The sequence below is a fragment of the Drosophila ficusphila genome, unplaced genomic scaffold (genome assembly GCF_018152265.1).
Source record: "Drosophila ficusphila isolate 14025-0441.05 unplaced genomic scaffold, ASM1815226v1 contig_286, whole genome shotgun sequence".
Classification (NCBI taxonomy): domain Eukaryota; kingdom Metazoa; phylum Arthropoda; class Insecta; order Diptera; family Drosophilidae; genus Drosophila; species Drosophila ficusphila.
In genome coordinates, this window is record NW_025064189.1 from 9,796,821 (window position 1) to 9,812,417 (window position 15,597).

General features: G+C 45.5%; 1 protein-coding gene across 6 annotated transcripts; it reads left to right on the forward strand.

The window, feature by feature from the left end:
• The first annotated feature begins 345 nt into the window (after positions 1-345).
• LOC108099072 (hippocampus abundant transcript 1 protein) lies at positions 346-15,596 on the forward strand. 6 transcript variants are annotated; one of them, XM_017202357.2, is made up of 9 exons: positions 3,012-3,719; positions 10,239-11,239; positions 12,400-12,495; positions 12,574-13,098; positions 13,164-13,372; positions 13,436-13,522; positions 13,592-13,689; positions 13,748-14,020; positions 14,185-15,596. In XM_017202357.2, exons 2-9 carry the CDS (start codon positions 10,523-10,525, stop codon positions 14,280-14,282), a joined length of 2,103 nt encoding a protein of 700 aa, XP_017057846.1. In that variant the 5' UTR covers positions 3,012-3,719; positions 10,239-10,522; the 3' UTR covers positions 14,283-15,596. The 6 variants fall into 6 exon arrangements, with proteins under 6 accessions (XP_017057850.1, XP_017057846.1, XP_017057848.1 ...); XM_017202360.2 differs by lacking the exon at positions 3,012-3,719 and having other exon boundaries at positions 9,293-10,915; positions 10,991-11,239; XM_017202361.2 differs by lacking the exons at positions 3,012-3,719; positions 10,239-11,239 and adding an exon at positions 346-868.
• Position 15,597: the final 1 nt, after the last annotated feature.

Below are 15,597 nucleotides of genomic sequence, written 5' to 3' on the forward strand. Positions count from 1 at the left end.
TGGAGAAAACTTTTAAATTTTTTAAGTGCAAGCAAAGTTCTAAGAGACTTTTTTTAAGACTACAAAAACAAAAGTTTTCTTGCAAGTTTTTAAATGAAAGGCACAAGCATTTAGATAATCTAAAGATCTAAACATCCGTAGCACCTGCAGAGCCCAAAACCCTCTTTACAACGCTAGAACTACAGCGCACAGCTGGCAACTCTAGAACACATGTTGACAGCGCCCGCTTTTGGCGTTTTTTAGCCCCAAAACGTAATCGCTCTCGGTCCGTGTTTGCAACGAACGCATTAAATTTTCGTGGAATCCGTGGAATCCGAGTCCGAAATCCCAGCTAGAATTACCATCCAGAAGAGCAGCTAAGACCCACAAACAACCAGCCACATGAGGTCGTCGATGGCAGTTAACCCATAGGCATGCGAGCCGCCTAAAACGCCGCCGTTGCTGTTGTTGTTGTTGCTGTCCAGGCGTCTCTTTACCACCAAATAATAATAGTAAATTAATAATCGTGATTAAAGCCAGAATAAAACGAGCAAATCGAGTGACCGCCGTGTTTGTGCTGTGCGCCCCTTAATTAAGTCAATAGCCGTGTAGCAACGCAGAGAAAAACAACAACAAACACACGGGTGATGCAGGCAAATTGCTGAAAAACACTGAAAGAAAAGCGTGCGACCGACCGACAAGAGAGAAAAGAGCGCGGGCATTCATTCCAATTCCCAAAACAAACATTGCTAACGGTAAAGCTAAAGCTAGAGCCACGTAGCCAAACCGTTGCCAGTTCGCCGCCAAGATGCCTAAAATCCATGTCAAGAAGCCGCTGGCGGGATTGGTCATCCGGAATCGGGCCCACAAGAGCAAGAGTGTCTTCACGGTGAGTGTTTCCACGGATTTTTACTGGGTCTACGGCAATATCGTACAAGTGTATAGGTGGGGGAGCCTTATCTCAAGACCACTGCCATTGAGTGAATCAGCGAACGGCGTGTGCTAGCCGACACTCCACTCCCGCCGCGATTTGGGCATTAGTTTTAGGCGTAATCGAGGTCTATCAAACGTTTCGAGTAATGACTACGCCAGCGCCAAAGTGTTTACTCAGTTGGCAGGGGGATTTTCATAGGAAATTATTGTGGTTTTCGGTTAGACTTGAACTATGTTTATGTTTATAAATACGTTATGATATGGATTTCGTGTATGGAAAGGGTTGACAAGTATCCAGATTTGACAGGTTCATACATTGTGAACAGAACACTAGATATACATTCGATTTGGATAGGCTATATTTAAGATTTATATAAGCTTTATTTTAAACGTGCTGAGTAACTTGCACCCCTTATCAACGTAGGTGTAATTTCAGGTACTTCGTGTTCGGGTTTTAATATTTCGCAATTGTTTTAAGCTCACGGTATGATAAGAAAAGCAATCATCGCACGGAATTTTCAATTAAAATTACATTTCGTGTTGCCAGTGATGGAATAATATAATACTACCATATGTATATTCTCAATTAAATTATGACCTTTATAATCAATTGTTTCCTGTGTAGTTGTGTTTTTTCTGATAAAGTGGGTAATAAATGTGGAACTTTCCCATCACTCATGATTGATATCCACTGTAGAGGATGGAAACTGTACCTTCAGACATCAGGCGATTTCCACGATAATAGCGATAATATCCCGAGGTTTTTCCCCAAATCGGCCGATTGCTTTAAAGCTCTGCACCGAAGTCGAAGTGTAGTAAAGACATAAAACGTGCTTGATAATGCTTGATAATAGGGTTCTCCCTTGGTGACTAGTGCCCATATACTCCACTCCTCTCCGGTTCCATTTGTATTCCCATAATAAGTGTGTCACTGGCGATGTCGTAATCAATTCAACATCGGTGACCCCTCCTTAGCACAGCCAGATGAACCACTTGTAGTTGTGGTAGACTTTCGATTTCGTAGAGAAGCTGTTCCGTGGGTTCTAGACTCTCGCTTTCGCCTCTCGAGCGCTTGAGTGTTTTCGGGTTTCTGTTTTCATTATTATTTTTGGGGGAGCATTGAACTGCCTTTTGTTTACCCATGCTTGCTCTTGCCTTTGCCGCACTAATGATCGTCCATTTGGACGGCAAATCAGTGCGCGTGTAAATATTACATTAGTCGCCACTACTTTCCACCCCCAAACTGCGTTTCTAATGCGGGTTATTTTTGCTGTGAAATTAGGTGCTGCCCAGGTGAGTGCGAGCTCCCATATCCAACCCATTTTGACTTGGTCACGCATATTTAAACCTTGGCTAAAAGATAATTAGCCGCTGCGGGGAAATAGGTATAGACTTAATACTAAGAGTTGCTAGTCAGCCTGCCGCCAGGCCCCCAATTCTATGCAACAGTTTTCGATTTGGTGGAAAGCTCATTACGCCTGCGCCGCGCTCTCATTTCATTTTCCGTTCCCCCATTGGTTTTGCTCTTATTTTTTCTGCGGTCTAATGGCTGTCATACCCACAATTAAGGGTCACGCCACTAGAATTTAATTTCTGGAGTTGTTTTGACCTTGGCTAGCCGGTAATTATTTTATACAGAGCCAACCATTAGACGAAATGCCACCCAAGAGACTTTACAAAAACTAAAGTTTTTACAATTCTCGTACTCCCTGGGGAAACATATTAGACTTATAAGCCCCTCACTAAAATTAATTTTCGATTAATAAACTTAAAAAAAAAACTTAAAAAAACAAACAAAATTATAAAATCTTTTTTTTCAAAAACAATTTTTCCGAGTGCACTAATTACCATTGTCAAGCAATTAGATAATTTCCCTAGAAAAGTTACACTTTTTCGCTTTTCTTTAAACTTTATTGAAAAGTCCCTTTGTGAAATGTTCCCCAAGCAAAGCTTTTGACTGCGAGTATAAAAGAAAAGCGCCTTCATTCATAAAACACTGCGATAAGGCGCAGAAGCGAACAGGTGCCAAAGACAAAAGTGAGTCGACAGAATGAATGGCGGGGAGAGTGCGGAAAGTCCCTGCGAGCGAAAGCTTTCCCTTGGCGCACTCTCTCGGAAAACGCGAAGCCGGGAAAATGTGACATGCAACAACAGCAACAAGGCAAACAAACAAACAATGCCGAAGGTTCCGATGGTAATTGTTATGGGAAATTTTGAGCACGCGAGAAAGCAGGTTTATGGAGCAAATCTGCGACGAAAGTGAAAGAATCGAAAGTAACGCGAGGAAAGGGAATATAGTTCCTGTTAGAGTGGATTCAATCTATAATGCAAATAAAGTATAGTATGGCACTCAAAAAAACATTTAAAGATATAAAAAAAACCACAAAAAGAGTTTCTGCGATACATTGACAATATTAACATAAATTATTTAAATCTGCAAACCTGTGTACATTCCTTAGAATAATTCATGAGCCCGCAGAGAGACATTTTCTGAAAATACCAAAAAGCTTTTCACATCCAAAGCTCTGAGGTCGCGTGTTTGTGAAAAATGCGAGGAAAAACTGCAGGCAATAGAAAATGCTCAAGCAGACGCTTTTCCAGCTGAGTACGGCGCAGCGTGTGGAAAAGCGCACATCGAAGCGCACATTTTGTCGCGCTGTGTACGAAGCTGAAAAATCACTGAACAATTTCCACGCGTTTTCTTTTCGTGTCGACTTTAGTTGTTAATTATCGCTACCATGTGCAATTAAATCAAGCCTTGTATAAACAGAAAAGCCGTTCGTTTCGCCAGGAAAATTCCGTGAAAAGTGTGTTTTTGTGGAAACTCAACGAACCAATTGTGGGAATTTGACAGAGACTGAACTTGAAATGCTTCTCAATTTGCTGACCCACTCAATTCGCTTTTGCTTTAAGCTTTCCACTTCCACCCACGGAAAACTCGGAAAAGTGTCCCGTTACGCAAAACTGAAATTGTTCTCCCACCCATCTTGTTATTCTCGGTTCAATTATGCTTTTGTTCATGAGATCAGACTATATGTATCTATATTTCAATTTTTTGGCGCAGGAAAAACCAAATGTGGCGGAGAATTTTCCCATGCAAACGGAATTTCCTTCAGCCTCTCGTGTTACTGATTTTCTTTGTTCTTTGCCCGCCTGACGCACACAAACGCAAAAGTGGAAATGAAAATGAAAAAGAAAAGGAAAAGAAACGAAAAGCCTCGGCTTTCCTTGGAGAAGGTCACTCAAGCTTTGCGTCCTTTTCGCCCATTTTTCTGATCCTTTTAATTTCTTCCCTTGACCAGTAAGCTCCTGTTTAATGTTCTGAAAATTTCGCATAATTCCGTACGTATTTAGCGCTCGTAAAATGAATTTTTATGGCTGATGGGCTCCTCGAGATTGTCGTTTCATGGGGGCCCATTTAATCTAAGATAGTTCCCCCGCGGTGCAGTCTGATTTGCATTTGCTTAGGTATATATTATATTAAGTACAGCTTGCCGAATAAGCAATCATCCTCCGAAAGAGACATCTCTTTTTATCACATAACCCACGCTTATTTGTCAAACCAAATTTGCTCAGAGTTCAATAAACTTTTTCTCATTTTTTTCTAGGAACACGAAACAAAAAGTCTGCCACGCATAAATTTCCATTCTCATCCTTCCGCAGGTTCGGGATTGAGTCCTGGAGCCATGGCAAATATTTGCTCAGTCAGGGGCTCGAATTCCAATCAATTATGGCGAAACTTCGCCACATGAGTGGCGGCTCAAGTCTTATAAAGCGCCGTTAGATAACACACTGCCATCCATAAATTATATCCCCGATTCCTAGGCTTTGTTTGGCCCTTCTGAGAAGTCTTTTGTCGGAGTTGGGGCTTTTGTCTATGAAGGCATGCCGCAGTGGACAAAGTGTCAACTGCCGCACTTTACAATCTGCCGCAAATCTGAATATGCGAGTATTCCCTAGTAAATAAAAGGTTTGCCTCAACCTTTTTCATATAGCTTTTATTAAAGAAATAAAAGGAGGCGATTTCCTACAATCGTATAAAATTTAAAAAGCTTTCGAGATTAAAACACTCGGTTAATAGAAATTATATTTTGTACAAATACTTGGCTTAAGCCTAAATTTGACTTTTTTTTTTTAAAATACTAGTTCCTAATGTACTAAGGAAAAGGAATTATCTAAGTAGTCACATTCGTTTTCGGCTGCGGCGCTTTGGCCAAGTGCCAAGCCTCCGGGAAATCGCTTCCGTTGTCTCCTTATGCAAATTAACTGCACGACTTCCGCTGATGATGCAGTCCTGCCGTGTTGCAGTTTTATTCAGTCCTTTTGCGGCTGTTGCCTCTTCTTCGGGCGGCCTGTTGTGTCAACACTTTTTGGGCAACAGTTCAAGAATCATAAATTTATTAAAATTGCTTGTGTTCCGTGTTTGCAGTCCGCCGTGCTTGGTGCGGCATGCAAGGTCAGCCGGGTGCTCGGAATCGCATTTAGATTCGGATCGAATTGGCTTTCGGCTGGCTTGGGCCTGGGCTTGGGTGGCAAGTGCTCCGCCTCCCCCTGCCCCTCCGTTCGGTTCGCTTGGGTGCATCATCGCCGCTAATCAATAAGGGACGCCATTCACTTTGGCTTGCCCTTTTTCGCCCGATTCACTGGGGCCTGATGAAATCCCAGGCCATTGCAATTGGCCGTTTTTGGCTGGCATGGCTTTGATTCCATGCTTTTGCTGAATGGCCGACACTGCAATTTCAATTATCTCACTGCCGGAATCTGTGTGAACTGGCCAGCAAAATCAATAGAGGGTACACACATAAATCATGTGCTCTGCTGCGGACAGGCTGTGGTGTCCTGCGTCCATTTTAATTGCGGAGCCCTAAACTTGTTCAACTAGAAGCCCACTTTTCCTACAAGTAAAACACTTTTCGGTATGTGTTTCAGTCTATATTTCCTTTGTTTATGTTAATAACTTATTACTTTATAAAAGAGCTTACTTTCCTAATAGTTTGCGGTGGCCGATCGATAAAATTGATTATTTTCACCAATCAGGGGGTAGTAGATGCCCCATTCCCAAGCAGAAAGGCGGTGCGCTCCAACTCATCTTGGGCCCATCCTTCTGGGGGCCCAAACCAATTTAGTCGCTGCAGCCGTCGCAGCTTGACACTTTCTGGCCACGTTGTTGACAAACTATTTTTAATATTGAAAGGCGGCAGGCAGCGTTTCCCCACGGGTCGGTGTGTGTGTGTGCTTGTAGGCTAATGTGAGTGAGCACATTACGTATACGTATACGAGTAATACGTATCCGCAGCGTTGCACGCGCTGCAGGCTCTGAATTGAATTTCAACAGCATCTGCTTCGGCAGCGTCTCTCTCTCCCCCTCTCTCTCTCTCACCCCTCTCTCGCTCTCCCCCCTCTCTCTCTCCCCCTGTTGCTTGTGTTTTAGTTGCCTCTGCTCTTGCACTCACATGACCTTGGGGCCGGGAATGCTCTCCATTAGCCAGCAGTCGTCAGAAAGTCCGTTTTTCATGTGGGCTGACATTTGGCATCAAGCATGGCGGAAGATGAAAGGCATCGTTGGTGGACGGAAGGCCCCACATGCCCATTTTAGTTTCACTTTGAAGCTGCAGGAATTATAAACAGTTCTGTTCAGTTTGTTGGTGGAAAAAATGGGAAACCCTTTAAGACTCCAGTAAATATTTAAAAGAATAAGAGTTTTCTGTTTAAATTGCTATAAAATAAAAGATTAATTTGGAAAAAGTTTTTGACTTTTTTGTAGATTTTCTTTCCATCAAGAAGTCGATTTAATTAATCTCTGAAACAATAACCCGGGAAACAAAAAGTTACGTTTAATCCGGCGCGTTTCGGCTGCTTTCCTCTGCCAAAAGCGTCGCTGATGGATTTGTGTGCCGTCAGGCTTGCTGGAGTATTTTTAATTAAAATTGCGACAGTCTTTTCCGTCAGGGTTCCCAGCTTAAGGTTCGGAACACCTGCCTGCCACCCACGCGCGATTATCTTTGACTTTTGGGGAGGGGAAGAGGGGAGCAGGACATTCCGCTGGAGGCAAACTTCTGCGTTGTTAGCTCGTCCTTGCTGCCTTGGGCTTTGGCCTACTTTTCAATAAGCCACAACAATGGAGTTGCCAGTTATTGGCCATTGTCTGGTGTTCTTGGTCTCATTGCGAAACCCAAATCGAAATCAAGAGCGCCACGTGCGCCAAACTTCCGCAGAGGACGGAGCTAACATTTTCCACACATACAAAATACAAAATTTACATAAACATTCTAGATTCGAAAAGTATTTTAACCCCTTAAACAAATTTCAGGTTCTGCTCATTCTTATTTCATTTTTACAGAACCGATAGAATACATAATAATAACTACTTACAGCCATATTTACATTTAATGTAAATTTATACTATAATTTTTTCTCCCTGTAGGGTTAAATGCATTTTAATGGAGTTTGGAGTGGGCCACGAATTTCGCTGATATGCGAATATTTCAGTGGCCCCCAACTTGACCTTCGCAGCCTTTTCTCTATTTAAACTTTTGCGTGTCCTTTAGCCACCCCGTCATATGGAATTTTCCTCCTACCGATTTCCCATGACCGGCAAGATTAATTAGCAAAGAAAAATTTCAAAACGAAACAGTCGTACATTTGAGGGCACGTAACACTCGTCAGTCGTTAGCTCACATCCCATTTTAGCCGGCTTTTCAATTTGGCAGTGCCCAGCCCACCGACTAACTATCCGCTAGTCTCTTTTTGTGACATTAATGAAAGGAAAACATGGAAATGTATTTCCCAGCTTGTCTCTTGCCAAATCGTTACGCCATCGTGGACTTGTTGTGTGTTTTTCATTTGTTTTTTGCTGTGCCCCAAAACGGATGCCTGTCCATCCATCCATTTGGTGCTTTTCCTTTGGCCGGTCCCTCCCCTCCCCGTTTTCCGCATCCTTTGCCGCTCCTGCCAAGGTCGTTCCTAATGCCTTTTGATGCGACACATGCAGCCATGTGAATGGGATCCAACACATCAGTACCTCAGTGGGCTGCAGCCCTGCCTCGGGTTCTCTGAATGATTGACTTGGCAGCTGCCGTTTCCTGCTCGGCTAAACAGGCTGTCCCCGCAGCAACAGGATCGCTTTCCCCGTCCAGGTTGTCGCTCTGTCCTGGCTGGGAAATGGCATTTACTCCGCCAGTTCTGCGTTCTCTCTTTGGTCTGCACTTGACCCGATTGTATGGCGGTCAAGTCACTGTGATTGGGTCAGTTTAAATGAGTTTTATCTCGCTAGTTCCACGCACAGCGATCTTCTGCCAGCGGAGGTTTATGCGCGTTAAGTTTTGCGAACTAGTTTCCCAAGTTATTACCATAACTTACAGACTCTTATTGCTTTTCATATTTAAACCCATAACCCTTTGCAAACGACTTATGGCTTTAAGATAAATGAAGTTCAACAGTTTTAAAAAGTTTTAACAATTCTTTATTGCATCATTATTTCTTTAATCATGATTTGCAACCAAGTCGATACAATTTTAATTTAGTATAATAAATGCTAAAAATTCGCAATATTTTTAATTTCTTACTTCTTATTATTAAAAGTTTGAAGGGTGTTTTAATAGATTTTATCTTCTTTGGTTGCTTCCTCACATGTTATTATATTTACTTGCTTTATAGCTAGTGTCTCGAGAACAAGAGCACATTTTCGGCCCTATCCTATGGAATTTTGTTGGGTCGACAAAAGTAGTCACAGCATAATTGCCGAGCCTAAGATAACAATCAAATCCGAGCGGTCGGACCGCAAAAACATTTCCATTCTACCGGAGACCGCTGCTCATTTGCCTTTAGCGAGAAACTTTCATCATCGTTGTCAAGCTCATCCATTTGATATGTGCGACAATTACTTTTGGGCTTTTTTATGGCTCCCCGAGGCACCATGGAGACTCTGCTACGTGAGGGGTTTGTTGTTTGGCGGTGGTTAATAGAATCGCCAATTTAGCGAACATCCGAAACTTTTTAGATCGGTAGATAATGGCCATAAATGCGTGTGCGTTAAACTTGTTCGGAGTCTTCTTTCTGATACCCTCGCTATGTATACATCAATATATTTATGAAAGGTGCTTATTAAACTCTTTTTACCATAAAAGTAATTCAAGTTGTTTATATTAGTTCTTATGTCCCTTCTAACTGGACACTAATGGGTACTATGCCGTCGCAACTCTCTGCTTAGCCTTCAATTTCCGACTGTTGTTCTCTATCGGGAGTGTTTACTTTCGTGGCTCTTTCTAAATAAGCCCCACAGCCGGTGGACATGTGTTTCTCTCGACTTTTGGCGCTCTGCGGAGCTTCCGCTCGCTGGAGAACTAGAAAACTCGAGAACTGGAAAACTAGGGAACTGGCGGACTGGCGAGCTGGAGAACCGAGTGCTCGACCGATCCACTTAGTGAGTCGCGCACATCGGAACACAGCAGACGTCGCTGGCTTTTTGGGGAAAACGATCGAGATATCGACAGCGTCGACAGAGTTGGAGATGTATTCAATTCACATTATTGTCAAAATTCCAAGTGACTTTTTTTCGTGTGCTCTTTTAATTAAAATTTCATCGATCGCTTTCCGCGCACGGAGTGAGAATCGCAGTGAACTGACGTAGAACCGGGGATCCGAAAGTCGGCGGCGGGTATGTGTGTTTGCTCCCCGATTCGCAGACCGGAAAAACTATTAGAAAACGTTCCCCTTCTGACATTGCCGGGAAATTGCTGTGAATCGCCGAGCAGCCCCGATTTTCAACCTGATTTTCCGTTCACTTCACTTTGAAGTGCTTCGATTTAAATTGCTTCGTTTGCCGGTTTGCTAATGTTGATCGATCTATTTTCAAGCCGTTTTAAGCTTGTGGCTGCGATTTACACCTGGGTGCTAAAATCGCCACAAAGCAATGGCATTAAGTGCGGGGTCAAATTGGCTTTTAGCGCGATCTCTGCTTTTCTGGGCCAAGCCCAGATCGGGCTGAGAGCATACTTTGCGGCGTCTTTAAGGATCAGAAGTAGTATCTCTCACAGTTTAAAATTTAATTCTTTTACTAAAGATGAAGCTCGGAAGAGTTGTCGTTTGAGTCGCATTCATACTCCAATAATTAAGACGTTCATTAGACAAAGCAATCAAATTTGTATCGATTAACAAGACTGTTTTATAGACGTGTGTTGGGTATTTGATTCCCCCATTGTGAGGTTCTATACTCTGTAGATAGGGGTTCTCTTTACGGGTTCCTCCCCGGTGGACAGCTGAAAGCAAATCGTGCGTTTCGCGAGAATCCGAATGAGTAAACGGCAATCGGTTGGCCACTTTAATAGCAGCTAGAAAAGTGCCTCAAGCTGAAGAGCAGAAGCGGAAACATCGTGTTTAGGCCAAACAAATGATAAGATAAGGCTCGCTTCGATCGCAGCAGAACGCAGAACCGAGGAGACAAGCAGCTCGCATCCCCAGGAACACGAGGAGCAGGAACAAGGAGCACTCAGCGCACATGATCGGGGACCCGCGGCAATGGAAATTAGTGTGAGCCCGGAGCCCGGAACAGCATCAGTAACCAAGAGGGAGACACGCAGCTAGAGAGCACGAGACCAGCAGCCCAGGAGCCATGCGCAGCGGGCGGAACTACGTCCAGCGGCCGGGCGAGAGTAGCTTCGAGCTGGAGGAGCCGGAGGACTCCGAGCAGGAGTCGCGTAGCTCGGCCAAGGGGGAGCCCGCGGCGGAGGAGGAGCGGCAGGAGGAGCTGCAGGAGCAGACGGACACCTTGAGTACCCGCAGCAGCAGCTCCACCCCGACGACAGCCGACGTGGCCGATGTGGAGACCATCAGCTCCCTGCCCCTCTCTCCTCCCGCCTTCGGCGGCCGAGGCAGCCAGCTGGTGAAGCGCCACTGCCCCTCGAAGGACCAGCAGCAGCAGGCGGACAGCGGCTCCAGCTCCAGCTCCAGCTCGAGTTCCAGCTCCAGCTCCAGCCAGCAGCCGGATCTGGACGACGTGCCCACGGTAAGTGGGCGCGATCCGCGGCGCAACGCCTCCCCCTCATCCACTTCATCCTCCTCCTCTTCCACGACCCCGCAGACATCGCGGTACGCAGCAGCGGCGGCCCATCCCAGTGCCGCCTTCGCGGAGACGGCGGCCACCTCGTCCTCCGGATCGGGCAGGGCGTGCGGCGGGAACGGCGGAGCCGCCCACAGGCGCACCCACTCGGCCGCCTCCTACATCTCGATGCGGTCGCAGGGCGGCAACTCGGAGGCGCCCCCGGAGCGGCCCAAGCGGAACCGCTTCTTCGAGTGGCTCAGAGTGCTCTGCAACATCTGCTGCTGCAAGGTATTTCCTATAACAGTTGGGGGGTTATTACTTCTTGATACTTTCTAAAACTATTCGAAAGCTTAATGTCTTGAATTATGTGGGAGTAAGTTGCAATTTACTAATTAGCAATTACTAAAAATATGGTTAATCAGGGAGGGTTTTACTTTTATTCGCATAAAAGATCGAGGAAAATGTTGAAAGCTTCAACGTTATGTACTTAATAAGATAACTTATCTGTCGTTTAGATATGGTCTGATATAAATGTCAGTTTGCATGGAAAAGGTAGCTCTTATTGTTGAGATAAACCATTATCTTCGACCTTGTAACATTAAATATGAAATTATTCTTGTTACGGAAACCTATGTGTTTATGTAACAGAAAGCACACTGGAAAATAGTTGTAACCTAATTTAGGAAAATACTGCATTTAAAAGTATCATTTTTGGTTACTGTTAAGAAAACAATTCTTGCTTGTAATTGTAAGTTAGAATCAATAAGAAGGTTATAAACTATCTTTTTTAGTTGAAAGGTTGATCTGTATGCTAACTAAATATGTCTCATTACGGCTTTACAAAGACTTCTAGCTAATTAAATGTAGTAAAAACTAATTGAATGGGAGTCATTAGCTGTCGCTTTTTAGCCCAGCTAAAAACATGTTGCTATTACTTAATAAATTTTAGCTTCGGTAATTAATCTTAGTGAAATGCCTTTTGTCCACTTTTGACTCCCTAGAACAGATACTTAAAAGTAGTTAGCATTTCTCATATTTGAACGCTTTATGATCAGAATGAGGGCTTTTTGATCCGGGTTTCTTTTTTATTTATTGGTGCGCGACAAAACAAATCAGAATACAACGCCCGATGCCTCGGGTGACATTGGGGCAGTTAACGAGCGCAAACAATTTCGCATTTAGTACAATTTATTTCGAGCAGACTCCGGAGTCAAATGTTTGCAAATAAAACAACAGTCGCCAATTGGCTTCCATTCCGTTGGGGCCTCAAAGGGTTAACGTGGCAGCCTTACAACTGGTTGCGATGACGCACTCCATGGGTGCGTCGCCTCGGTGCATCCTGCAATTATGCCAATTGGCTACTGCTCTTTACTTAGCTGATATCTATCTATCTAATTATATGTCTAACATTACTAATGAGCCATCCATTCCACCCCATTTTTCCCCAGAGTTCCGGAATCGGGGAGCCGAGTGTTCATCATGCGCTGGTTGTGATATTTCTAGAGTTCTTCGCCTGGGGCCTGCTGACGATGCCCATAATATCGGTGAGTACTGGATGATACTGCATGGGTTCTCCAGACCTTTATCCTTTACCCTTTCTCTATTCTCCGTTCACCTCGCAGACCCTCAACCAGACGTTCCCGGACCACACATTCCTCATGAACGGCCTGGTCATGGGCATCAAGGGCATACTGTCCTTCCTGTCGGCGCCGCTGATCGGCGCCCTTTCGGACATCTGGGGCCGGAAGTTCTTCCTATTAGTCACAGTATTCTTCACCTGCCTGCCCATACCGCTGATGTCCATCAACACGTGGTGGTTCTTTGCCATGATCTCAATAAGCGGCGCCTTCGCCGTCACCTTCTCGGTGGTGTTCGCCTACGTGGCGGACGTCACCACGCCGGAGGAGCGCTCCAAGGCCTACGGCCTCGCCTCGGCCACATTCGCCGCCAGCCTGGTCATCTCGCCGGCCCTGGGCAACGCCCTGATGGAGATGTACGGCGACACGCTAGTCGTGGCCCTCTCCACGGCCATTGCGCTGCTGGACGTCTTCTTCATTCTGGTCGCGGTGCCCGAGAGTCTGTCAGAGAAGATGCGGCCCGCCTCCTGGGGCGCGCCCATCAGCTGGGAGCAGGCGGACCCCTTTCTGGTGAGGATCTCATTGGAACCTCTCACCTCCTAGAGCTTTTTCTAACATTCATCTTGTGTGTCTAGGCTCTGCGCAAAGTGGGCACCGACAAGACCGTGCTGATGCTCTGCCTCACCGTGCTGCTTTCCTATCTGCCGGAGGCCGGCGAGTACTCCTGCATGTTCGTCTACCTAAAGCTCAAGATGGGCTTCAACTACGTGGAGGTGTCCATCTTCATAGCCATAGTCGGCATCCTCAGCATCACGGTGCAAGTGACCCTCGGCTCCTTCATGCAGTGAGTTTGCACTTCTCGTACTTTCAATGTACCAAGATATCTAATTAAGCTTAAATCCTTTAGGGTTTTCGGGGCCAAGCGCACGATCATTATGGGCCTAGCCCTGGAAATCGTGCAGCTCCTGTGGTACGGCTTTGGCAGTCAAAAGTGGTAAGTGATCTGTGCTTACTCCTGAGATTGATTGAGTATATCTAATCCAACTTGCTCTCTCATCTTAAGGATGATGTGGTCGGCTGGCGTGGTGGCTGCCCTGGGCTCCATCACGTACCCCGCCATCAGCGCCTTCGTTTCCCTCTACGCGTCCCCCGAGAGTCAAGGTGAGTGTGGAACACTTTAAAGTTGAACCTCTGCTAATTGAGTAATTGTGTTCCACAGGCGCTGTGCAGGGCATGATCACGGGCATGCGGGGCCTGTGCAACGGGCTCGGGCCGGCGGTGTTCGGCGTCGTCTTCTACCTGTTCAACGTGGACCTGAACGACGACCACGACGCGCACGCGAAGAACAGCGGCAGCCGGGCGACGAACGTGGAGAAGATCTCGCAGCACGTGCCGGGGCCGCCGTTCGTGTTCGGCGCCCTGTGCGTCTTCTGTGCCATAATAGTGGCGGCGTTCATTCCGGAGGGCCAGACCTCCACCCTGGAAAAGAAACGTAAGCGCGCAGAGTCCGGCTGCTGTCATTACTCCCCATCCATAACCCAATCACCATCACTGACCTTCATCCCAGGGCAAGATGCGCCGGTTGCGACCAAGTCATGAATAAATTCCCAGTTCAGTGCAATCACCCCTGACCCGTTTCGTTCCGATCTTTCGCAGGTGCCTCGCTCGACGTGCAGTACGAGATCGAGACGGGCCACAAGGCGCCCAGCTCCCTGGCGCCGCTCATCCGCTCCGATTCGCTGGCGCAGCTGTAGTGCGCTCCTCCGCCGGCGTCCCGGCCACGCAACTGGAACCAGCTGCTGGTGGCCATCGATACGTTTAAGCAGTGCTAGGGCGTTAAGGATTTTGTAACTGTAACAAATGCTGTAACTAGTTTGGCTTTAGTTTCCGGAGTCTATTAGGTGCATAATAATCGTATATACACATAGCGCAGATGCAGATCAGGCCTTGAAGATGATAATGTTATTGTTTGCATGGCTAGGCCTTCTTACTAAGTTTCTTTCCGTTAAGGGAGAGCACCACCACCACGAACCACCTCAGCCCAATTACGTTTCGTAACTAACTAATTTATTATCGCCTAAGTAACGTAGTCACACATTGGATTTGCCCGCGTGCTTGCCCATTTCTCCTTTCTTTGCGACTGTCGGTTCTCTTCGGGTTGGGATTACATCACAGCAGACAGACAGCCGGACAGCCAGACAGCCAGACAGGCGTTTAGGCTGAACACGTTTTGCAAGAACAACAAAATAACTGCCAAATAAAAAACAAAGTAAGTGTAATTCGCGATCTTTCAGCACAGCACAACACGCGGAGTTCGGAAACGTCGGAGTTCTGAACATCGCTCGGTCGATCGCATTTCTAGTTGGGCTTGACGCACTCTTCTGTTCCTTGCCCCAAAGCCGTTTCGTTGCAGCCAGTACAGCCAGACGAGGAAAATCCAAATAAACTGAATACTAAGCTTTACTTTGAAAATTGTAGTGATTTAAAGTCTAAACTCTAAACCAGAATTGAGAACTATAAAGAATCGGGTCACAAAACCACGAGGTACGAGTATATACAAAATAAATGTGTATATATAGAGAGACGCATGTATGGATACTGACACAAATCGTAATGTTTTTAATTTAGCTAAATGCAAGTTAGCGCCTCCGATCATGTGCAACGCTGTAGTTATTATTTTGATAAAGATAAAGATAAAGATAGAGCAGAATTATGCAGAGCCTTCAACAAAGTCAATGCTTGAAAGTACATATAAAGAAAGGGAGCATGTGTATGTATAGTACTATAGGTATCAAAGTTATATTTTTCGAAGTTGCTACAACAGTGTAAAGTTCCCCACTCGCTCCTCCCACGAAAAAAGAAAAAATGCAGACGTAGCACGTACATACACATCCACCCGTGTGAGCGGAGGCACAGTCAATGGAGCAGAGACCCCCAATCGGAAACCGGGGGCCGCGACAGACAGTATACAAGAAAACTGATCCCAAATTTCGATTGTAAATTATTTAACGTGTAATTTAGTGTTTTAAACGAAACCAAAATAAACAAAATTGTTTAATGAAACGCTAG